The 25,181-nt window shown below is 44.0% G+C and overlaps 1 protein-coding gene across 1 annotated transcript in view; it reads right to left on the bottom strand.

The window, feature by feature from the left end:
* LOC137304000 (synaptopodin 2-like protein) overlaps positions 1-25,181 on the bottom strand; it is a 37,049-nt gene continuing 11,868 nt past the window's right edge. Inside the window, exons 2-4 of the mRNA XM_067972390.1 lie at positions 15,497-15,648; positions 12,233-13,371; positions 1-5,697 (exon numbers count right to left, since the gene is read on the bottom strand). Coding sequence (XP_067828491.1) covers positions 3,071-5,697; positions 12,233-13,371; positions 15,497-15,648 — 3,918 coding nt within the window. The 3' untranslated portion in view covers positions 1-3,070. The remainder of the gene's footprint in view (positions 5,698-12,232; positions 13,372-15,496; positions 15,649-25,181) is intronic.

Raw genomic sequence — 25,181 nt, 5'->3', positions numbered from 1 at the left:
TTGTATCAATTAATCACATTTTATTATTTTACATCAGCATACATAGTACAGTTTGAACATTAAAACTGTTATAAACGCATACAGTTCGCAAAAAGTAACGCTACAGCTATAAAAAACAAAGCACGTCTATCAGATATCAGTAAAGTGCAAAGCCGTAATGCTTCATTTATCGTACCCACACAGTGAAGTGCCTTAAAGTTGACAGAAGGGGAATGCACCTCATTCCTCTCACTGGCAATCTGTGCCTCCAAAGACCCTCCCAGCACTCTACTCTCATTGGCTGCAAAGGCGCTTTTGTCTGGTAATTATTGAGAATTGTTTTATAATTTGGTAAAATTTTTGCCCTCTTTCCATTGTTGAGTGTTTTATGCAAAGACTAACGTGCGGAGTGGATCCTGGGACACACGAGGAGAGCAGTGCAAACAAAACACAAGGGTTAACGCCAATCTCCTGAGTGCATTTTCTTCAAAACTGAATGCAGGCTTGTTGTGATGAAGGGGTTAATAAGTGCGAGATTTCAGTTTACAAATTGCAGCAGCTTTACACACCAAAACCAGGTAACAGTCTCTTCGATTTGGATCAATATTACAAATAATTTTGACACTTTCTATTTCAAAATCTAAATATTTTTCCAGAGCAGAGGCTACCAATATTTAGGCAACAATCATTATTAAAGGCACTTGGGAGGTTTGTGTGAAACTGCAAATAAAAGTTGAGATTTTCACTGCTGAATTCCGATATGTGTTAATTCTCCAGAAGCTCGGTGATTGGTTAATAGATCATAACCATATCATAAAGAAAATATTGCAAATTATTTACCATTGCAATAAGAGACACCACAGCTTAAACCAGCATTAGATCACTGAGCTAATCCGTACCTCCATTTACTCTGCTTCCATCATCACATACAGAAACCAAGACCCTCCAATGTTTCATCTGATCCAATCTTCCCGACATTTCCAATCAATCACCATTTCTGTCCATTCCCACTAATTGCCTTACATTGTAACCACATATTTCTTGTTCATCTTAATTGTTACACTAGGAACATTAAAAAGTATAATCAGCAGTTTTATGTCATTCATTTAAGAATGGCTCTGTTAACATCGCACTCCTGTCTTATTTTTGACATCTCAGAAAGCAAAAGGTTTTTAGAGCGAGTTCATTATCTTCCAACGAGATCTGCAGTTGATGTTGATAATTGGCATTTGAACAAAACTAAGGCCATTCCTGAAGTTAATTCAGGATAAATCATTTGGTTCGAATACAACTTGTATTTATCTAGCAATTTTTTTCCCATTGAAATGTCTCAAACCACTTTACACAATGAAATGATGTCTGTCCTTTTGATGTTTACATCTGAATTGCGTTATACTGTTGACCAGTCCAGTGTTAGATCCGGCCGGATGGCCAATAGCCCATTGGTGATCTTTGTTCCAATTAGACAATGTCAAAGGTGCCCTCAATGGATATCCTGTCTATGTGTTAAAATAATGCAGTAGTTTGACCTTGTGACTGTCCTCCGGCGCTAAATGTCATTCGCACAATTCGTAAATATACGTTCAACTCGACTTGTAAAGGCCGGTGATGGTATCTGGTGGCAAATCATCATCGATACAGTCACTGTAGTTTCCCCACTTTGGCTGCCCAAGTGGAAGATTAGACATTGGAAACAAATGGACAATCAGTTTATCTACAGTTAGCTCTTGTAGATCTGACACCTGCCCCAGAATCCCAGCACCTCCAGACACCAACTTCTGTCATTATTTTATCCTGATTTTGTTTTGGGTCTCCAAGAAATTTTTCTTATGAATATTTTTCCCCAAACCATTGTCACCAATATATGCTACATGACAATAATAACAATCCAATTGTATTGTTAAGAGTGTACAAATATTGGTGTGGTCATTTTTAACTCGTGGATTACAACTTTTTTTTGTGAGCTGAAACTAGGGGCGAACAGCCAGGAATAATTTAAGTTCGAGAATTCCTCCAGAAGAGTTTGATCTTGAAGTCCTTTTGCATTCCTTTGGCACTTCTGTGCTCAAGTTCAATTTTAACATTTAAAATATATTTATTATATGTCACACAGTCGATGAAGGGATTCTTAAAACCGGATCTTTCAAAAAGCGATCTTCGGGAACCAATGCTGTGATTGGTAGAAATCCAGCCAATAGCAAAACAGGAGGATATACTTCCTGTCCTGCCAATAAGGTACTATGGGAAGGATGATGTCACTGAATTTGTATCATGTTCAATTCTGTTCAAGGTTGGCTCACAATGTTTTATTAATCAGAAACCTGTGGAAGGTTATAATAAATAATTACAATTTACAGAGAGATCCCATCACGGTCATCTCACGCCGATGCATTTTAGGAAAAGAGGCTTTATACCCCGTGTAATGCAAAAAAAAACTTTATAAGCTGTGTTTCTCCATGAAACAGCAGCATATGGTGACAAACGCTGAGTGTGGGGTCATGTTTGGGAATAAACTATTCAAATTTATTATTGCCATTCCTTGGTACCAGCCGTGATTCAGTGGGTCACACACTTGCCTCTGAGTCAGAAGATTATCGGTTCAAGCCCCACTCTAGAAACGTGAGTTTACAATCCAGGCTGATACTCCCAGTGCAATAGTGAGGGGGTGCTGCACTGTCGGAGGTGCTGACTTTTGGGTGAGACGTCAAACTGAGGCCCCATCTGCCCCCTCAGCTGGATGTGAAAGATTCCATGGCACTATTTCGAAGAAGAACAGGATAATTCTCCTGGTGTCCTGGCCAACATTTATCCCTCAGCCAACATCACTAAAACACATGATCTGGTCATTGATTTCATTGCTGTTTGTGGGATCTTGCTGTGCACAAATTGGCTGCCGTGTTTCCTACATTACAACAGTGACTACACTTCAAAAAGTACTTCATTGGCTGTGAAGCGCTTTGGGACATCCTGAGGTTGCAAAAGGCACTATAAAAATTCAAGTCCTTTCCTTTCAAGGTACGAGTCCTCTTTATGGGAGAGAACCTTCACCTGTTCACTAAGAATCCAGGTGGCCGCAAACATATTTTGATTCCTACACTGACCCAGGTCTCCATGTGTGAGTACTCACTCCGCTTGTTACCGCCGAGAACCTCGGTCTGGGGACGTGAACCGGAGTTTTCTTTTGCTGTTGAATGTCTTCTTTTGGTGACAAATGAAGCGCGGTCGGTTCAAAGGTTACTTCCTGGCTCCCTTCTGGTGCCCTCCTGTTTTGTTTGGACGTCCAAGGAGCTGGCAAATTGGCACCGGATATTTTGGGAAGTGCCGGCGGTGGGGAGGTGGGCGCAGACATCCAGACGGGTTCAGCGAGGGTGGTGGCGGATCTCGGGGCAATGACCGTGGGAGTCACTGTCGGTACCGGAGTTGAGAAGCGTTTAATCTCAAAGGCTCTTGTTGTCTTTACGGGAACTTGTTTTGTTGAGGTGAAGGACTGTTGGGCGAGTTGAGTGGATGGAGCGCTTCTTGATAAGCTCTGCGTGCCAGCGTTTGATTCACTGAAGCTGAACATGGCGGGGTTTAACTGGTACGGCTGGCGCCTGATGAAATCAATGGCTTTTATTCCTGCCTTTTGGTTCCCTGCTGGCTTCCACTTTCTCTCTGTCTTGGTGGCTGATGTCGCTGTTTGCAGTTTGCTCGCTGCCGGTGGGTATGATGGGGAATAAATGGGGTTGTAACCGATGGGAGGTGGAGCTCGGATATTGGGAGAATATTTCCATGTTGGGGGAAGTGAAGGAGTCGGAGATGGAACTTTTGGTTGAGTGTAGGTCGGCACCGAATCTACAATAAACTTATCCATACGGCTTTGCCTTTTGGCAAAGAGCTCAGCACCCTTTCCTTTCAGTTGAAATGTCCCTGAAGTGGGGTTTCCATTTACAAGAGGAGAACCATTGACTATTAACTGAGTTTTTAAATAAGGTTTCGGTGCAACGGGAGGGGGAACTTTCAGCTTCCGCGCCTGGGACTGCATAAAATTTGAAGCTTCTGCACCGAGACTCAAAAAGTCTTCTTCTGGGCCTGACTCAAATCCTGTCCCCAAATGATCCGGCTTCTTTTCATCCAAGTTTTGTACCATGGAAAGAAGTTCGGGGTTTGGTGAATGTTTCACCTGTTCAGTCTTAGTAAACATTGGCTTCCTGGTGTTTCTCCTGCGAGCTTCCTGCAAGATGCCCGTTTTAGAGGCTGGGACTGAAATTCTTTGTTCTCTTGTAGCCAGGTTCTCCGATAACTGATTGGATGACCAGGCCGTTGATGAAGTGCTGCCAATGGAGGGAGGCTGAGCATTGGCGGTGGTTCCAGTGGTGGTGCCCAGCTCCCTCTGCGGCGGCAGAGTGGAGGAAATGCGGAAAGTGGCTGTACTGGTGAGCGGAGCCGGAGGCGGAGGGTGAAGATTGACTAAAGGCGGAGAATGTGGAGTTACTGCGGGTGGCGGTGACATCACTGCGGGTGGCGGTGACATCACTGCGGGTGGCGGTGACTTCACTGCGGGTGGCGGTGACATCACTGCGGGTGGCGGTGACTTCACTGCGGGTGGCGGTGACTTCACTGCGGGTGGCGGTGACATCACTGCGGGTGGAGGTGACTTCATTGAGGGTGGCGGTGACATCACTGCGGGTGGCGGTGACATCACTGCGGGTGGCGGTGACATCACTGCGGGTGGCGGTGACATCACTGCGGGTGGCGGTGACATCACTGCGGATGATGGTGAATAAGGAGCCCCCAGTTTCTTTGGCTCTCCAGCTTTCTTTGCTGTCACAGGTTGAGTGGCGGCGTTCGGTCTGCAAACCACCGCTGACGGTGGAGAGAAAGTTGCTGCAAGTTTGTTTTGTCCAGTCGCGTGTTCCCAGGGCGCTGGAGGAGCTGCATTTGCTGCACTTGGCCTGAATAAAACTGGAGCAGAGACAGAGTAGATCGGTGTGCCCTGGCTTCGCACAAACCCCGGAGTGAATGGTCGTGCGGTCCTGTTTCCCACACCGGTCGGGCAGGAGGGACCTTGTACAAAGTGCTGAGAATGATGCTCTTCACTCGGTCTTACTGCCTGTAAACTGGGCTCCCCACGCACTCCTGGTGCCATGTTTATTTCTGCGTAATTGTTCAAAGTATCAGAGCCTGGAGTCCCACCGTACACATTCGAACTTCTGGACCAGGTACTCTCTCCATTCATCACACTGTAGTTCCTCACTTCAGCCTCTGATTTTGGTTTCATTGACGGTGGATTGTGTTGTCTCGGAGCTGGAGGCTCCTCCACCACATACTCCCCTGCTCTTTGTCTCTGGTGTTCAAATAACATCACACCCTTACCCTTGGTTTCAGTTAAACCTTGTGCCTCAGATTTAGGTTTTTCCATGTCCAGGTAAGAACTGTCCCAGTCTGATCCTGTTGACTGATTCGTTAAGCTTCTTGCGTCGGAAAATGCCTCTTCATCAAATTCAGACTCGCTGGTCGGTAACAGCTCTCCGTCTTCATCTACGTTCTGTTTCTCCTCATCTACACTTCCATAACTAACGAGGGTGTATTTCTTTGCCCTTTGACGCCGTTTCTTAAACATAAGAACCCCCTTCGAGTGAGGGTTGGGTGCAGAGGTGAGGAGAGATGCAATGGTCTTGCATTTTGTCCTGGCTTCCTTCACTTGTTTCTCTTGCACACTTTCACTCCGGTGGAGCTCTGTAATGTCAGAACACAAAGATCGTCACAAATTATTGCTCATTCAAACAGAACACACACAAAAAAACAGCACACCTTCTGAAAGTCCAAACAATACTTTAAACACAAGAGAATAACGCGACTTAGATTCAAAGGTAAACAAAAATATCCCTGGCCACCTGAGTGAATTTTCCTCATCCTCCCTTGTTCAAAACAACTGCAATTCCCAAAGTCACTATTGGTGTTTGCGACAGTCAGAAAAAAATCTTAGCTCACAGATTATTGTGAGAACTGGAAACCACCCAATAAGAAAAGGTTAAACTAAATCAAATGTCTTTTGTACAGACATGTGGCAGGGTGCTGCGATCGAACACTGCCTTTCACCTGTGGTGGGCACGGTCTGAACTAGAATTGTGAAGAAACCAATACATAGGATTGAAACAAGCTCCTGCCTTTTTTGGATAATTAACATTAGAGGGAAACAAAGCACCAGCTTGAAAGAAAGTCAAGGCTCCTTTGTTACTAGTGTCCAGCAGCAATTCTGGCCTGGAGTTCAGCCGTGGCTCAGTGGGTGGTACTCTTGCTTCTCAGTCAGAAGGTTGTGAGTTCAAACTCCACTTCAGAGACTTGAGCACAAAATCTAGGCTGACTCTCCCTGTGCAGTACTGAAGGAGTGCTGCACTGTCAGAGGTGCCGTCTTTCAGATGAGGTGTTAAACCAAGGCCCTGTCTGCTCTCTCAGATGGACGTAAAAGATCCCATGGCACTACTTTGCACAAGAGCAGGAGAGGTCTCCCTGGTGTCGTGGCCAATATTTATCATTAAACCAGATGATCTGGTCATTGCTGTTTGTGGGACCTTACTGTCTGCAAATTGGCTGATGTGTTTCCTACATTACAACAGTGATGACATTTCACTTCAAAAGTATTTAATTGGCTGTAAAGCACTTAGAGATGGTAGAAAGGAGCTATAAAAATGCAAGTCTTCTAATATGACCAAAGACCATGAACTGTTGAGTGAAGCACTCTTCTGAAGCTGGGTTGATACTGCAGGACCTGATGGTGGTTATCACTATCACCAATCCTCATCACACCTGAAACCAGGAGTGCATCATAACTGTCACTGTACACACAGGAAGTACTTCACTCTGAATCGTCAACCTGTATTCAGCACCGAAAAGATTAATTATTCAAAGTCCTGGCATGTTTATACAAAATGTCCCTCAATTGAGTTAACCCATTTCTTTGCATCATTGTCCTGTCATTTAGAACAAAATGAACATAACTTGTGAGTATTGCAAGAGAAAGGTGAGCCCACTGCACACAATCAACGGCTAAGCAACATTTTTAGCTCCACTGATAACTGGCTGAGGAAATGAATCATGTAATCATCATAATGTAAGCCAGACAGACCAGGACAATCCCTCGTTCCATCTGTGACCTGTGCTGCATTAACTGACCTCGGCCAAGGACTTAGACAAATTGCCCTTAGTGTCTGGGATACAGAGGGAGGAGAGTGACTAGGATACTATTCCGAGTCCCCAACCCTCTATCGAAATTGTGCATTGGTGGACCTCAGATGAGGACAGAATCAGTCCCAATGTGATTTTAAAATTCTCATCCTTATTTTCAAATCCCTCCATAGCCTCACTCCTCCCTATTTCTGTAAGCTCCTCCAGCCCTTCATCCCTCCAAGATCTCTGCACTCCTTCAATTCTGGCCTCTTGCGCATCCCCAATTTTATTCGCTCCACCATTGGCGGCCATGCCTTCAGCTGCCTGGGCCCTAAGCTCTGGAATTCCCTCCCTAAACCTCTCCACCTCTCTCTCCTCCTTTAAGATGCTCCTTGAAACCTACCTTTTTGACCAAGGTTTTTGGTCACCTGTCCTAATATCTCATGTGGCTCATTGTCTGTTTGATAACACTCCTGTGAAGTGCCTTGGATGTTTTACTCGGTTAAAGGCGCTATATAAATGCGAGTTGTTGTTGTTATAATATTTAACCTGGCCTATCCCTTTAAAGTCACAGTTCAAGTACTGTGTTGATGAAGTGGTGTTAATGGGCAAATCTACCTCGTTCTAGCTGCTTGTAAATCTTGAGACAATTACTGGCCAGCTGTAATTGGATGTATATTTATGTCTGAAGAATGCATCATGAAATATATCGCCGTTCCTTCATCGTCACTGGGTCAAAATCCTGGAACTCCCTCCCTCACAGCACTGTGGGAGAACCTTCACCACACGGACTGCAGTGGTTCAAGAAGGCGGCTCACCACCACCTTCTCAAGGGCAATTAGGGATGGGCAATAAATGCCGGCCTCGCCAGCGATGCCCACATCCCATGAACGAATAAAAATAATTAGCTCTTTATTTTTATTTTGGACTCCGATGGAAGAGTGCCAGAGGCAGAACTTATATATATATATATATATACACTATATTCAAAATCTTACATCTGTATGAGCTGCCTGTGAATTTCCCCCATTATAATTCCTTTGTCCCCATTCAGAATGGAAACTGCTGATGGTGAACCTGGTCAGGCTGCAATTAGACATTCCCCCAGTGGAGGCGCTGCAGTGCCACCATTGGCAGGAGGGTGCAATTACCTCATGACAAGTTTACTTTGGCAACTCTCATTATAAATGTGGACAGAGGAATTTATAAAGAAAATATAAAAGGACTTTAAAATGGGGACTGAATTACTTGTGGTCCAATTATCCCCTGCCCTCTAACTCTGCTTCACCTGAGGACAACACTTGGTCTTGACTCCCTGTATGAAATGCCGTGGGAGATCGACAAGTGTTATTTTTTATCTTCATTCTTGAGATGTGGGCATCACTGGCGAGGCCGGCATTTATTGCTCATCCCCAGTTGCTCCTTGAGAAGGTGGTGGTGGGCCTTCTTCTTGAACCGCTGCAGTCCGTGTGGTGAAGGTTCTCCCACAATGTTGTTGGGTTGGGAGCTCCAGGATTTTGACCCAGCAACGATGAAGGAATGGTGATATATTTCCAAGTCAGGATGGTATGTGACTTGGAGGGGAATGTGCAGGTGGTGCTGTACCCATGCACCTGCTGCCCTTGCACTGCTAGGTGGTGGAGATCACGGATTTGGGAGGTGCTGTCGAAGAAGCCTTGGCGAGTTGCTGCAGTGCATCCTGTGGATGGTGCACACTGCAGCCACGGTGCACCGGTGGTGGAGGGAGTGAATGTTTAGGGTGGTGGATGGGGTGCCAATCAAGCGGGCTGCTTTGTCCTGGATGGCGTTGAGCTGCTTGAGTGTTGTTGGAGCTGCACTCATCCAAGCAAGTGGAGAGTATTCCATCACACTCCTGACATGTGCCTTGTAGATGGTGGAAAGGCTTTGGGGAGTCAGGAGGTGAGCTATTCACTGCAGATACCCAGCTTCTGACCTGCTCTAGTAGCCACGGCATATTATAAAGATTTTCACAACCAATGCTAGTTATAAATTGAATTGTACAAAATGATGACAGATGAGAAACAAATATTAATTGTTTTTCATTAAAAAATTAACCAATTAATCTTCTAAACTGATCATAAGTCAGCATTCCGTGTAATCCAGCAGCTTCTCACATGTATCCCAAGCACACTGATAAAATCTCCGATTCGATGCTTTAAAATGTTACAGATATCTTTCCATATGACCTCATAGGAGATAATCTAATTTTACTTTCTGAGAAAGGGCAACATAGCAGCCTCAATGAATCTCACAGTGTGTCATTCTGTTAGGTGCTGATATCTTTGGGATTGACAATCGTGTCTATTAACTATTAATATGTACAGGAGCACAAAGGTTTTGAAACCTTTCCATGCAGTACAGGTTCATGCAACTTTATTTTTTTATAACGTGTACTGAAGTGATACAAAAAATGCAGGAACTCTTAATCGCATTAATCTTCACTTGCCCATTTTATGATTTTCTTGTTTCATTTTTCTAGCAATCCCATGAGTTGGTCTTTCTAAAACATAGGTATAAAAAGCCACAAGGAACAACACGTGGATGATATACTGTCAGTAGAGGCTCCATCTCTATTTCATCAGAACAGTTACAATGTTTAGACAGAAGGTACTTTGATAGTATATCTTTGATGGATGCCTCATCCCTTCTGGCACAGAAAAAGACAAGTGTTTACATAGGGGAAGATTCCCTTTGTCCTGAGTGCAGTGAAATCAAAGACTCATTTATAAACACCCCATTATAATTATTATAATTCATGACACACAGCGGCTACAGGGAATCTCCTCCTCACCCCACCAGTGGGCAAGATTGGGTGGCCCACATCACTGAAAGTATCACTGGCTCCAGTATTCTGCATCAATAACATGTCCTGGGGCAGAAAATAAATATAAAACCAGATTTTTATTTTTTGCATTCTCACTGAGAAATTTGCACCAGAAGAATTAGAAATGACAAACATGTTGTATTCTACATTTTATAAAAGTAATTATTTCTTACATGGTGAGTGCACAATACTTCCACACTGGCTGTGTAATATGAAGGGTTACTACACACACACACACAGAGTGAACATTTGGAATCTTAATGTGGTGTTTTAATATGTTTCATATATAATTGAGTTGAAAAGCAAATACCTACAGCCTGATTTACAGTTTTAAACTATCTGCCTATCAGCTTTCAATGAATAAGTTATACAAAAGCAGAAAACCCTTCAAGTGTCTGCATCTGCCGTCAAGTTTGTACAAGAATAAATTGAATTTTCCACATTGATTTAAAACACGTTGAATTAAATCACATTGTGTTGAAATTCTGACCTTTGGTCTTATCCTGGATTTACCGATGATACCAATTTCAGTTGCATAAATTCAAGTTATACACATAATACATCAGTTCATTGTAAGGATATCTGTAGGAAAATAAGCAATGACTTTAAATATATATATATTCAAATACCTGCATAAATGTGATGGTTGTTGGTATTCTTTTCTGGTCCCGGAGTTTGTGATTTCTGCATTCTGTAAATCCTTGGGCTGTTAATCTGTGCCTTTCACTTCCATATAGAGATTGGACTCTGTCACAGGCTGGAGTGAGACCAAAACTCGACCTCTCCCTATCTCTCTATCGCCTTTTACGCCCCTTGTCAGACCAGACAATAGGACGGACAAAACTTCTCTCAGTTTGACTATTTTTACCCGGCTACATACCAAAACGTTGCGTGATGGGTAATGGCATCTGTGTGAGTTAAGACCGACCTTCAATAGATTTATTTAAATAAAAAACTTTCAAAATAAACTTTGTGGTGATTGGCACAAGTATGAAACAATGAGTTGCGTCAAGGTCCCTGACAGAGATGTCATCAAATTAAATACTTTTTATACCCTTAACTCTCGGATAAGCAAGAAAACATTGTTTCGAAAGTCCAATAAACACAAGAGTCAAAAACTGAACGGTTTTGATCTATAAATTGAATTTCTGATGGGAAAGATGAAAACACCGGCTGCAGTAACCAATATAAATCGGCAGCTCTTGTATCTATATGGAATTCATGGCAGGTTTAATTTTAAATGCTGGATGTTTAAATAGGTTATGGTCGTCAGCAGTTCACAAGAGTTAGACAAAATCGCCCGCTTTGGCTGCAACTCTGTCCACGGCCTCTCCCCACTCTAACTCGACAACCTCCTCCACCCTTCACCCCAGTGAACACCCTTTGATCGTCCGACTCTGGTGGTCCCCACATTCCCTTCCCTCTGCACCCCTCCCTCCCTCCCCCCCAACACACACACACATATCTGGGGGAGCCTTCAGTCATCACACCCCAGAACTCCACTCCTGAAGCCCTTCACCTCAGTCACCGAACCTTCTCCCCAAACTCCCCCTGCTCTCTTTCTGTAAATGGCATTTGGCGGGTTTTGCTGCGTTAAAGGTTTATCACTTTATGTGAAGGACCAGGCACATTTAGATTTAACTGAAATATATATCACCCTTCTCAAAGTCAAATATTTATCCCTCAACCAACACCTAAACAACAAATTATCTGGTCATTATCTCATTTCTGTTTGTGGGATCTTGCTGTGCGCAAATTGGCTGCCGCCATTCCTACATTACAACAGTGACTGCACTTCAAAAATATTTCATTGGCTGTAAAGCGTTTGGGACGTCCTGAGGCTGTGAAAGGCGATAGAAATCCAAGTTCTTTCTTTTACTTCTTGTAGTACTGTTTAGTTTTGAAACAACACATTAGAATTTTGCTTTATTCCAACAGCTTAAAGGATCACATTACCTAAAAATAGCCAGATAGGAAAAAAACGTCACTGTCTAGCAGCTATCGGAGTCGGTTGGTGTATTTAAACAACTGGGTTTAAAGTCTTGTCTCAGCTGACAATGAGATACCTCTGCCTATCATATAACAGACAACAGCTGACAGCACTATTCCCAGAGCTGAGTTCACATCCCTTAAATTTACATGATCTCACATTCCCTCAAATAGCAGCACATTGAACCAATCAAGGGAGTCCAGAGCACCAGACCAAGATCGCAGCTTTTAAATCATTTAAAGTTCCGTTAGAAGGTAAATAAAACTTACTGGCTTGTTTGGCCTTCTCTTTGTAAGTGGTTGTCAGGACTTCATCGACTGGATTCTGCACCGGTCCTATCATGGGGACCAATTGCGTGTCTCTCAGGTTGGGTTTGGTGGCAGTAGGCAGCATTTTCTGCTCAGGTGAGCCAACGTGGGCAGGTACCTCCTGAAACCCGCTGTCTGCCTCCGACGTGCCCAGGATGCCCTGTTGGTTGGTGCTGTTCTCCGCGCAGGGTTGGGTTGACCAGGTATTGGGGTGAGGGGTGTTGGGGTAGTGGGAGTTGGGTTGGGGGGTGTTGGGGTAGTGGGAGTTGGGTTGGGGGGTGTTGGAGTAGTGGGAGTTGGGTTGGGGGGTGTTGGGGTAGTGGGAGTTGGGTTGGGGGGTGTTGGGATAGTGGGAGTTGGGCTGGGGGGTGTTGGGGTAGTGGGAGTTGGGCTGGGGGGTGTTGGAGTAGTGGGAGTTGGGCTGGGGGGTGTTGGAGTAGTGGGAGTTGGGTTGGGAGGTTTTGGGGTAGGAAGCCATCTCCACCTTGGGCTGCCAGATGTTAATCTTGGCTTCCACCCTCCTGGGCTGAAACATGACCTCCCTGCTCCTGGGGACCACGCCTGGGGGGAGGCTTGGGTGGTCCAGCGGGTGTTGAGATGCAGAGTCCAGTTGGGCGGTGGGCGAGAAGGTCGAAGGTCCTTGGGGGGTCAGCTTGCATTCGCTGCGGGCTGGAGGGGCTCGGTTGTCCGGCCGGGGGTGCTCGGGTGCGCTGTCGTACTCGCTTTGCTCGGAAGCCTCGTCAGCCGAGCTTTTTAAGGGGTTCTTGAGGCTCTGGCGGGGGGAAGAGCCGGGACATTTCTTCTTCTGCCTCCGCTGCTTCTCGCTGCTGAAATAGTCGGCGTCGCTGTCGGTCTCCCCGTAATAAGCCTCGCTGTCCGGGGGCGACGTGTAGCTCTCCACCTGCCCCCGGTGTCGTCTGCTCTCTGGCTCCGGTTCTGGGCTCCTCAAGGTGGGCAGGGCTGTGTGGAGGTTCTGGGTCATACTGGAGGGCTCGGGGGCTTGGAGATGGGCTTTTGAAGACTCTTGGCTCCTGGCACAGGGGGAGGTACCCAGGCTGGCCTGAGATTGAAAGCTGCCAGATGCCGGACTGCAGGAAACTCTAGAAGTAGATTCAAGTTACTGGGATCAGAAACGTGGCAACTGGAACAATTGACCTAAAGATGGATCTCCTCCCACAGGGTTTACTGGTATCTTACAGGCAATGTACATGGGGCTCATGTTACAGTCGTTTAACAAGTCCCAAAGTGATTGTTCTTTCTCCCCCAAGCCAAATTAGGTTAATGTTTTTCAATTATAATGTGTGAACTGGGGTGTGTGGAGAGGCTAGGGGAGCAGAGGGGGGGGGTGGAGGGAGAGAGAGAGATGAGCACCTTCATTCCCACCCATCAGCTCCACTGTTCCAAAGGGGTAGAAAATGCACTTGCATACCTCAACCAAATGGCCGTCATTGGTGTGTGAACCTGGTCAGTGAGTGTGAGCAGGATATTCACCACCCCGCCTTCATTCCAGTACAACACACATGTACACTTTCCAGCCAGAAAACAGGAATGGTGACCAAGAGCAGGAACCATGACTGATATTTCACCTCTCTCGTCTGGAGGCACTGAGGCCCAATTGTATTGCCCCATCGAGGATCTTGGTTGAGATCAACCAACTGAGCACAGATACCTGACCAGCATGGGTTATACCAGGGACATTAACCCCTAGGGGAAGGGAGGGTCCAAAGAGGGAACTTCATTCGAGATAAATCAATATGCAACACAACTTTACAGTGTTTAAAACATCTTTGGAAATTAATTAGGCCGATGGAGTTTTTAAAATTTAATTAATTCTCGGGATGTGGGTGTCGCTGGCAAGGCCAGCATTTATTGCCCATCGATAGTTGCCTTGAGAAGGTGATGGTAGGCCTCCTTCTTGAACCTCTGATAGTGGTTTGATACAGCCGAGGGGCTTGCTAGGTCACTTCAGAGGGCAGTTAAGAATCCATCACATTGGTGTGGGACTGAAGTCACATATAGGCCCAGACAGCAGGTTTCCTTCCCTGAAGAATATTAGTGAACCAATTGGTTCTGATACCAGCTTTTTATTTCCAGGTTTTTGAAACTGAATCCAAATTCTCAAACTGCCATGATGTGATTTGAACCCTTTTTCTCTGGTCCAGCAACATAAGCACAACACGACCGTACCCGTTGGCTTTTAAGTGCGAACACAGGCCTGGGGTAACAGGCTGAATGGTCGCTCAGGACTGTTATTCTCCATCACATCAATCCAACATGGGGGTTGATGGGATTTGCAAGCAGTTTAAAGGACAGTGACCAAACTTTTCATTTTTCAAATTCTCATATGTGAACTGCACGGGATGATAATCAAAGGAGAATAATTCAAAATAAATGGAAGATTACAAGCTTTAAAATTAAGAGGGAAAATGGATTCCCGTTCTTAAATTTTTCCCAATGATTTTTTTAACCCTAATACAGTGGATAAGCAGTAGTCCTGTATGGCTATCTAACCCTGGGGACAACCCATCACAAAGACGTCTCATGTACTCTCTGTTGGGAAAAAAAGGCCTTCCTGAGATTTTCAAAGGCAACTGAAGCTGAACAGGTTCGAATCAGACCTGCTACAAGTCAGTGTTGGAGTTTTGTTCTCTACTGCAGGGAGGTGAACGAGGAATATTCCTCCTTGAGTCTAAATCTCCCAATAAACACGAGTATGATTCAGTACATTACTTCTGAGGCTAATTGGGTTCAACAACAAGGGTCCATTTACTGCTTCAGATCTGTGGGTTCAGAATCTGGGATAGAATGGAGAGTATTAGGAACAGGAGGGGGGCCATTCAGCCCCCCGAGTCTGTCAGATCATTGGCTGATCTGTACCTTAACGCCTTCGATACCCTTACCCAACGAAAATCGACCAGTTTCAGCCTTGAAAGCTCCAATTGATCCCCAGAATCCACAGCCTTTTGAGGGAAAGAGTTGCAGATTTCCACAACCTTTGTGTTAAAAAGCACTTCCTGATTTCACTCCTGAATGGCCTGGGGCTCTAATGTTAACATTATGCCCTCTTGTTCTGGATTCCCCCATCAGAGGAAATCGTTTCTCTGCATCTACCCTATCAAATCCTATTAACACTTTAAAAGACCTTAATTGGATCACCCCTCAACCATCTAAACTCAAGGGAATACAAACCAAGTTTATGCAATATTCATAGTTCTTATTTAGTACCTTTTGACCCAGATGTGCAGAGTCCCATCGGAGGAGTCTATGATGTGCATGGCATCTGCGTGTGATATCCCGCTGCAAGATCTCCCGTTGATGGATAACAGGACATCATTTTCACACAGTCCAGCTCGACTTGCTTTGCCGCGCTTCCGGAGCTGGAATAACACATTAACACGTCAAGTGAATTGAGTCCCCAATATTAGGGAGCGCATCGATGCGTTAAATTCATTGATACAATCTTTTTGTTTCCTCCACATAAATGGAATGAATAAGTTTCTTGTGCATTTTACAAAAAGTTGCTGAAGTTTTGATTGTAGAAATAAAATCAAAATGATAGCTTGCAAGTCCAACTAAACACAATATGAATAAACTCATTCGTTCGAGACGGAGCTGGATCCCACCGAGGAAACGTTAGCACTCGACACTAATACTCAGCTGGGGGAGTCAATATTACACAATGAACAATTCCATTCGCTTTTACATGATCTTTCCTTCAAAAATCGATTGGTAGCTGTATTCAGAGTCCGTCCATTCTGAGCTAAGTCAGTGCCGGCATCTTTAACTATAACTTGGACTATAACTTGGTGTTGTAAAATTGTTTACAATTGTCAACCCCAGTCCATCACCGGCATCTCCACATCATGGCATCTTTAAAGGCAGACTTGAATCCACTCAAGCTTCCCGGGTAGAAAGGAAACTCTTTTATAGTCTTCAGATGCCACAGCTTCCCCCAGGGTCTCCCGGTGATACATTACATTATAAACACAACCCAGAGACACCAGCAAAAGTCCGGGCAAACTTATGCTAACGGTTATAAAAAGTATTAATTCAAAAAAAATAATTGGACAAAGTCGCTGTGGATAGATCAGTGTGAAGAAGGGTTTTGATTCTGAGGGCTAATTGCTGCCTTTACCTGAGTAATACCGGTTGGGAGGTTTTGTCGAAATCTCAGTCAGGTTGAGTTACCTGATCTCAGGTAACTGGTTATAAAAAGCAAGAGGACCCACTCAGCTCCTGGGCTAGGAACAGGGAAATCAGGCGCTGTTCCCAACCCCGAGTGGTACCCAATGACCCATGACATCGATAATTGGGTCAGGACAAGACTGTGATGCCTTTGATTGCTGAATAGTCTGTCCGTTCTCTCTGCCTAAGGTCAAACATGAAGAATGGATGAGGTGCAAGGAGGTGACTGGTGTTTGTAACTGCTCCCAGCAACTTGTGCACCAAATTCACGGGTTGGGGACCCAACTTTCCTCCTGGGGGAACCACCTTGCCGCCTGGCCTTTGTGTTGTGCACCCCGAGTGATCTAAATAGTATCTGCCCCTCAGCACCACGTCAACCGATCCCAGTCAGTGAAATGGGCTTCTCCTCCCTGCTACTGGGGGTGAAATTGATTCTGGGATGTGGCGCAAAACAGACGATAGCGAATCGGCCGCCTGTTTTACACTCGGCCTGATTTTTTTCGGTTGAAAATCGAGCTTCCCATTCACTATCGCCCAAAATCAATCCCACCCCCACTGTGCTATAGTTTCTGTTGAATTCCCCTCTCTAAAGTGTTGTTCACCTCTGCAGTTGCTGCTTAAATGCGTTCAATGGATATTGAGGATTTTGGTATGAGAAGGATCACGAGTAACTCAGGTTAACTCTCCCTCCAGTGAGGGGGTAAATATTATTCCGAGTGAAGAACACAGGAGATTTGACATGGAAGAATTTTAGCGTTCATTAACTCAAGAAACAGAGTTAGCAATACTGAACAAATCAAACGCAGAAAACATAACCATTGCCTCACATTAAACCAAAAATTAACCTCTGCAGAATTAAGAAAACGCTTCCTACTTTAATTTGGACAAACAGAGAAAATGTTTCAAAGTGAAATAATGGAAATCTGCAGTGGAATCTGCCTGCTGAAGATGGAGATTTATTCGACAGTGGCCCTTGCTGTTACCGGGGTGCAGCATTACTGTATACAGACAGACTGACTTGCATTTCTATAGCGCCTTTCATGACCTTGGGACGTCCCAAAGCGTTTTACAGCCAATGAAGTACTGTTGAAGTTCAGTCACTGTTATAATGTAGCTGCTAATTTGGTGGCTGCCAATTTGCGCACAGCAAGATCCCACAAACAGCAGTGAGATAAATGTCTAAATCATCTGTTCTAGTGATGTTGGTTGAAGGATGAATGTTGGCCAAGACACCGGGGAGAACTCCCCTGCTCGTCTTCGAAATAGTGCCATGGGATGTTTAAATGGCAAAAAAAGTTAATGGTGCAGACACTTCCAGTAATAACCCTTCCACGCTTCTCAAGCAACTACTCAGCCACTTAAACTGGTACAAATGTCAGAAGTGTGTGAATAGTAACATAGGAACAGGAGTAAGCCATTCAGCCCCTCCACTGGTGACTAATGGTGTCCCACAGGGATCTGTCTTGGGGCCTCAACTATTCACTGAATTTATTAATGACTTAGATGATGGGATAGAGAGTCACATGTTCAAGTTTACCAATGACACAAAGGTGGGCAGCATTGTAGATGGAAGCATCAAATTACAGAGATATTAATAGATTAAGTGAATGGGCAAAACTGTGGCAACTGGATTTCAATGTAGGCAAGTGTGAGGTCACCCACTAGAAAGGATAGATCAGAGTACTTTCTAAACAGTGAATAACTCGAAACAGTGGAGGTCCAAAGAGACTTGGGGTCATGGACAGGTACATAAAATAATCAAAAAGGCTAATGGGATGCTGGCCTTTATATCTAGAGGACTAGAATACAAGGGGGTAGAAGTTATGCTACAGCTATACTAAGCCCTGGTTAGACCACACCTGGAGTACTGTATTGCGTTCTGGACACCGCACCTTAGGAAGGATATATTGGCCTCGGAGGGAGTGCAGCGTAGATTTACTAGAATGATACCTGGACTCCAAGGGTTAAATTATGAGGAGAGATTACACAAACTGGGATTGTATTCTCTGGAATTTAGAACATTAAGGGATGATTTGATCGAAGTTTTCAAGATATTAAGGGGGTTGGGGAGTTTAGGGACTCAGGGACATAGCCTAAAAATTAGAGCCAGGACTTTCAGGAGTGAAGTTAGGAAATACTTCAACATGCAAATAGTGGTAGAAGTTTGGAACTCTCTTCCGCAAATGGCAGTTGATGCTAGCTCAATTGTTAATTTTAAATCTGAGATTGATAGATTTTTGTTAACCAAAGGTATTAAGGGATATGGGGCTAAGGCGGATGTATGGAGTTAGGTCATAGATCAGCCATGATCTCACTGTATGGCGGAACAGACTCAAAGGGCAAAATGGCCTACTTCTGTTCTTATGTTCGAGCCTGTTCCGCCATTCAATTACAGCATGGCTGATCTGCATCTCAACTCCATTTCCCCGCCTTTGCTTCCTATCCCTTGATACCCTTACCCATCAAAATTCCATCAATTTCAGTCTTGAAAGCTCCAATTGTCCCCCAGCATCCACAGCCCTTTTGGGGGAGAGAGTTCTAGATTTCTACCACTCGTTGTGTGAAAAAGTGCTTTCTGATTTTTCTCCAAAATGCCCTGGCTCTAATTTTAACATTATGCCCCCTTGTTCTTGACTCCCCCATCAGAGGAAATAATTTCTCTCTATCTACCCCATCAAAACCTTTTAACGTTATAAACACCTCGATCAGATCAACTCTCAATCTTCCATACTCAAGGGAATAAAAGCCACATTTATGCAACCTGTCCACATAATTTAACCCTGTGAAGCCCAATCCAATTGTGGCGTGTGCAATGCTTTTGTGAAACATAAAGCACTTTTCATGGCCCTGACTGTCCCAGAAACAAGAGGACTTTTCTGGTGCAAGACACACAGACAAAATGTGGTGATCTGCAACAGAGCTTTTGATATTGGTGCCCACTACTGAGACGGAGCTTTGGAAGAAGATAATACAACGTGAAAAAGACCACGCAGGTGAGAAATGACTATCACAGTAAAGGATATGGCCATTGAAGGGAAATCCTGATGATTGAAGAAATATGTAACATTAGCAAGGATGTAACAAGGAAGTTAGTACAGGTGGAAATAACAGTTTGTACATCCCATGGCGGGTATCTAGGAGGGGAGACTGATAACCTACCTCAGGCCTGTGTCACTGTGATTATGAAATGGTCTTCTAGGACGTGCCTGAGTGATTCAAGGTGATGGGCGGTTGAGTTTCCTGCCCTCGCTGTAGGAGATTGGCTCGTCAATACCGAGTGCCTCCTGTCTGAGATTGGGAACTCATCGAGTGAGCTGGCTTACGGGCCAAATGGCTTTTCTTGTTCCATTCTTTGTTATGTTACAATCATTTGCACAAATCAAGTTATTTTCCAATAACTAAATGACAGTAACCACTTTCAAGCCTTTGTATTTCGATTCGTACAACTATCTGACAATGTTTATATAGCTGTGAGACAAATATAGAAAGAAACAGAGCACAAAAGCAGCAGGAGGGAACAGTTACGATATGATTTCTTTCAACAAATTGCTCCATGGCTCAGAATCAAGGTGCTTTTTTATTTCTTCTTTAATAACAGTAATATAAAAAGTTAATGTAAAATATCATACAGGATGTGAGATCTAAAACAAAGGAATTCAGGAACATAGGAACAGGAGTAGGCCATTCAGCCCCTCAAGCCTGATCCACTATTCAAGTGCTGATCTGTATCTTAACTCTATCCACCCGCCTTGGCTCCATATCCCATAATACCCTTGGCTAGCAAAAATCTATCGATCTCAGATTTAAAATGATTAATTGAGCTGGCAACTACTGCTTTTTGTGGGAGAGAGTTCCACACTTCGACCACCCTTTGCGTGAAGAAGTATTTCCTAACTTCTATCCTGAATGGCCTGGCTTCGATTTTAAGGTTATGTCCCCGAGTCCTAGAGCCCCCCTGTCAGCGGAAAAAGTTTCTCTTCTATCTCCCCTATTAATTCTTTTCAAAATCTTAAAAAACTCAATCAGATCACCCCTTAACCTACTATTTTCCAGGGAATACAAGTCTGGTTTATGTAGTCTCGCCTCATAATCCAACCCTAAAAGCAGTTATATCTGTCATGTCTGCTCAGCTGAATCGTGGAGTGATCGATGCAGTTACAAATTCCACAGCTCTTTGCATCCGACATATGAACACATGCCTCTGCGATTCTGCTCTGCAGCTTTGCCGGGTCGAGGACTGAAGGCAAATCCCTAATTACCTCAGTATCCAAAAATAGCCGGCAGCTCAGTGACAGGTGGCATTCCATTCAGACCACACATCCCGGTCACTGCGCATGTCCAACACTTAACATGTATTATCTCCCCGCATGCACTTTATTTAAAGCACTAACTTATCTGGAATGTGTATATGCCATTCCCTGGTGAGTACTGAGAGATGTTTAATCTCACACATGGAACACCTACCATAAGTGTTCTTTAAAAGTCACGTTCTATTTTCATCGGCTTACATATTTTGGTGATTTTTTTCGACTAGTTTTTCTTGCTGTTCTATTTCCTTCCCTTTCTCTTTTCCTCACTTTCAATTTTTATTGGGGGTGGGTGAGGGGGGAGAGGTTGTCTTGGGTTTGATCACATGCAAGAACCTCGATTCATGGGATCTCTCCTCCGGCTGTAAGGACAGGATTTTGCAGTCCTGTGATGGCTCCTGTAGTTGAATAAACTACCAACACTCAGTGCCTAGGCTCACACACAAAAAGCAGCCATTTGGATGAGATACTGGCTGCTATGGAACCGGAACCCCAGCTAGAATCGGCATCTTCAGGAAAGGAGAAGGAAAACACTGGGTGAAAGCCTATTGCAATATACAATTTCTCACAGGTCTGATTTGGGTTTAGTGTAAAATATATAATTGCCCGACAGACATAAAGAACACTCAGTGCAACTTTTAAAAAAGCTGTGCAAGCAAAGTCAAAGACCTTTTTTTTTTAGCACATCAGCTGAAAGTGCAAACTTTATGGTCCCATTTAGATGACAAAAGCTAACTGAATTGAAGTTTCATTTGTCGATTGCTTTACTCTTATCTACAGTCATGAGTCTGGCTCCAGCTCCTGCTCTATTCTCAGCTGCAGATAAGAGCATGGTATTCTGTGAATGGAACATATCCTTTGTCATTAACATGAACTTTAAAATGTCCCCAGCCTTTATCCTCTATCACCTCAAAGAACAAGGGCAGCAGGTGCACGGGAACACCACATTCCCCTCCTGGTAACACACTATCCCAACTTGGACATATATCGGCCGTTCCTTCATCGTCGCTGGGTCAAAATCCTGGAATTCCCTCTCCAACTGAGGGAGAACCTTCACCACATGGACTGCAGCGGTTCAAGGACAAGGCTCATCACCTTCTCAAGGGCAATAGGGATGAGCAATAAATGTCGACCTTGCCAGCGATGCTCATATCTCGAGAATGAATTTTTTAAAAACACCTCACTCGGAGCCTCCCTAAAGTTCCACATCATCGTGCTTTCAATGTCACACACTGAGATGCTACTGCACAAATGGTTATTTTAAATGGTTTAATGCCCCAATTGAAATAACAGGTGAGGGAATCTGTTATTAACGCAATAAACATTCCACGATAATAAAAGTGTAATTTTCCAGGCAATTATTAATATTTTATGACTTATCAGCTCAAAGTTTCCTGAAATCTTTGGGAGCACTCTCAAAAATAAAATCCCAAATTAAGATACACCCAATTGCTATACACTTCCGTCTACTGTCTGAGAGCTAAACTTCATGTAACCACAATAAATATAAATATATCTTAAATAAAAACAGAACATGCTGGAAAGGCACAACTGATCAATCAACACTTGATAACGAAATCTAGGTTAACAAATTATTCAGAGCTCAAAGTATGTAGAAAGAACTTGCATTTATTTAGTGCCTTTTATGACCTCAGGACATCTTAAAGCGCTTTACAGCCAATGAAGTACTTTGAAGTGTAGTCACTGTTCTAATATAGGAAACGCAGCAGCCAATTTAAACATAGCAAGGTCCCACAAACAGCAATGTGATAATGACCAGATAATAATCTGTTTTAATGATGTTGGTTCAGGGATAAATATTGGGAATAAGGGAGAACACCCCTGCTCTTCTTCAAATAGTGCCATGGGATCGTTAATGTCCACCTGAGAGGGCAGATGGGGCCCCGGTTTAACATCTCATCTGAATGACGGCACCTCCGATAGTGCAGCACTCCCTCAGTATAGCACTGGGAGCGTCGGCCTGGATTTGGTGCTCAGGTCTCTGGAGTGGGACTTGAACCCATGACTTCTGACTCAGGCGAGAGTGCTGCCCACTGACCCACTGCTGATGCTGAGCGTGTCATTGACGCCGCAACATCAGATTAACTAAAAAAAACTCGCCACAGGGGTTTCTTGCTACGCCCCACCCTCCCCACGCTCCGCTCAGGCCCGAGGACCCCGCCCCGCCCTGAGGAACCCACCCTCTTTCCCCCATTCCCCTGCCCTCCCCCTCTCCCCTGCAGTGATCTATCCCGATCTATATATGATGTCTGCCTATGGATGCACACAATGTCAGTCATGAGTTATGGAATGTTACACCATGTTGCACTGGGTAAAAATAAAACCATTCCAGCACAGCCATCCCCTCCACTTCCAAAAATAGTGCATGGAGGGGATGGGAGCAATGCACATTACTGCAAAGTAGGTTCAGGAGCTTAGCAAAAAAATATACCAATACATCAGCTTGAAGAAGCAAAAGAGGAATTAATTGTCTTCATGGAAACTTTTTCTGAGGAGGAGGAGTCCGAGAGAGCTGTGAGTTTTTGTCACACACCAGCACTGCAGTGATGCCTTTCACCTCATTGAATGACTTGATTACCAACAATACAGGGAATTTTAAGCACTTTTTATGAAGAACTCGTGTCTAGAATTCTCAACCGATCTCGGGAACATTATCTAATCAAATTCTATTCAAGCCTAAAATTGCTTATTTTACAAAGAACGTCTGTCAGAATGAATTACTGACTCAGGTGAATTGTCAGACAGAATTACAGCGATCTATCTGAAGTCATGCTTTATCATATTTATTTAGAATATAAATATAAAACTTAATCCAAACGTGTTCAGATCTCCTCACATGCAACCAAGGCAGCAGAGGGGGTAGGGTGAGGGAGGGAGAGCCACCCCTGGTGTCTGCGAATTCTCCTCTGGAACCAGCAACCAGGAGGTGAGCAAGACCAACCCTGGGTGATTTATCCTCTGGGTCTTTGTGCCTTTAAAAACCATTCCTTCCAGTTCCATGACAATTGTAAACAATTTTACAACACCAAGTTATAGTCCAGCAATTTTATTTTAAATTCACAAGCTTTCGGAGGCTTCCCCCTTCGTCAGGTGACAGGATATGGTCACTCTCAATATGAAAATTCAGATTGATTTCAGCTTCACAACCTGATGAGGCAGAGAATGGAGCTCATTCTTTCAAATAAGAGATTGGTTTCATTTTTTTCCCTTTTGTCTCCTTGTCCATTATTCCACAGCTCAGAGAACTGCCGACTGTGTGGCTTCTGTCACTGCTGTTCTTATCCACAAAGCAGCCTGACTTGCCTTTCCTTTTGCTCCATCTCTCTGTGTTTTAGCCCTTTCATTTATGATCTTGCTGACTTTGCAGATGGGAGAAACGGGCAGAAAGATCACCTCCATCACCGTGTGGTTCAGGCTGTTGATGCAACGATATACTGAGGTAACACATCACAGGGTGAACACAATCACATCCAATTATGGCAACCTTTCAAACTGCTCTTCACTGTATCGCAGTCTTTCAGTTACAATCATTCCATCTTTGCTACAACAGTCACTCTTGGTGATTATTCATGTAATTTTAAAAAGAAGAAACCTGTGCTGCTTTTTTTTCTAGGTAAGTAACAAAATGTGCAGCAGCCAGAGAATCTCTGCACTGAACTTATCGAATGCCTTGTGACTAATTGTCAGCCTTGGCTCAGTGATCGCACTCTCACCTCTTCCCAGTGTCCTGGTAAATATTTATCCTTCAATCAACATCACTAAAACAGATTATCTGGTCATTTATCTCATTGCTGTTTTTAGGACCTTGCTGTGTGCAAATTGGCTGCCGCGTTTCCTACATTACAACAATGGCTACAATTCAAAAGTACTTCTTTGGCTGTGAGGCGCTTTGGGACGTCCTGAAGTTGTGAAATGCTCTGTATAAATGCAAGTATTTCTTTCTTCTTTACAGCACAAAACAACTCTGCTTCATGGAGCATGCACCAATTTCTGCCAATGTTAACTCCCAACAGAATGAAACCATTGTCTTCTCACTGTCCTTAAAAAAATGATTTAATGGGCTCCATTGTTAGTGAACAAATAAATGTACTGTCCATTGTGTAACTAAAGCATACAAAACAGAATAATCCCAGGTTAGACCCTTCATCTGTGCTGAATTAGCTAATCTCTGCTGGGACAGCAATGGGGCAACAATTGTTAGAAGGACACAAATACGGGTATTGGGCGAACACAAGATCGGACTTGACAACGATGCCTTCCATTTTCAAGTATCTCCCATGCTTATATTGCTCTCCCTTTATTTTTTGTTCTGATCCCTACTCCAGTTTAAAACCTGACAGATAATTCACCATAGGATTGATATTTTACGGTGACTGAATAAGTCAAATCCTGTTTTA

This window comes from Heptranchias perlo, chromosome 36, assembly GCF_035084215.1.
Source record: "Heptranchias perlo isolate sHepPer1 chromosome 36, sHepPer1.hap1, whole genome shotgun sequence".
NCBI classification, from domain to species: Eukaryota; Metazoa; Chordata; class Chondrichthyes; order Hexanchiformes; family Hexanchidae; genus Heptranchias; species Heptranchias perlo.
This window is presented reverse-complemented; position numbering and strand designations above follow the sequence as displayed.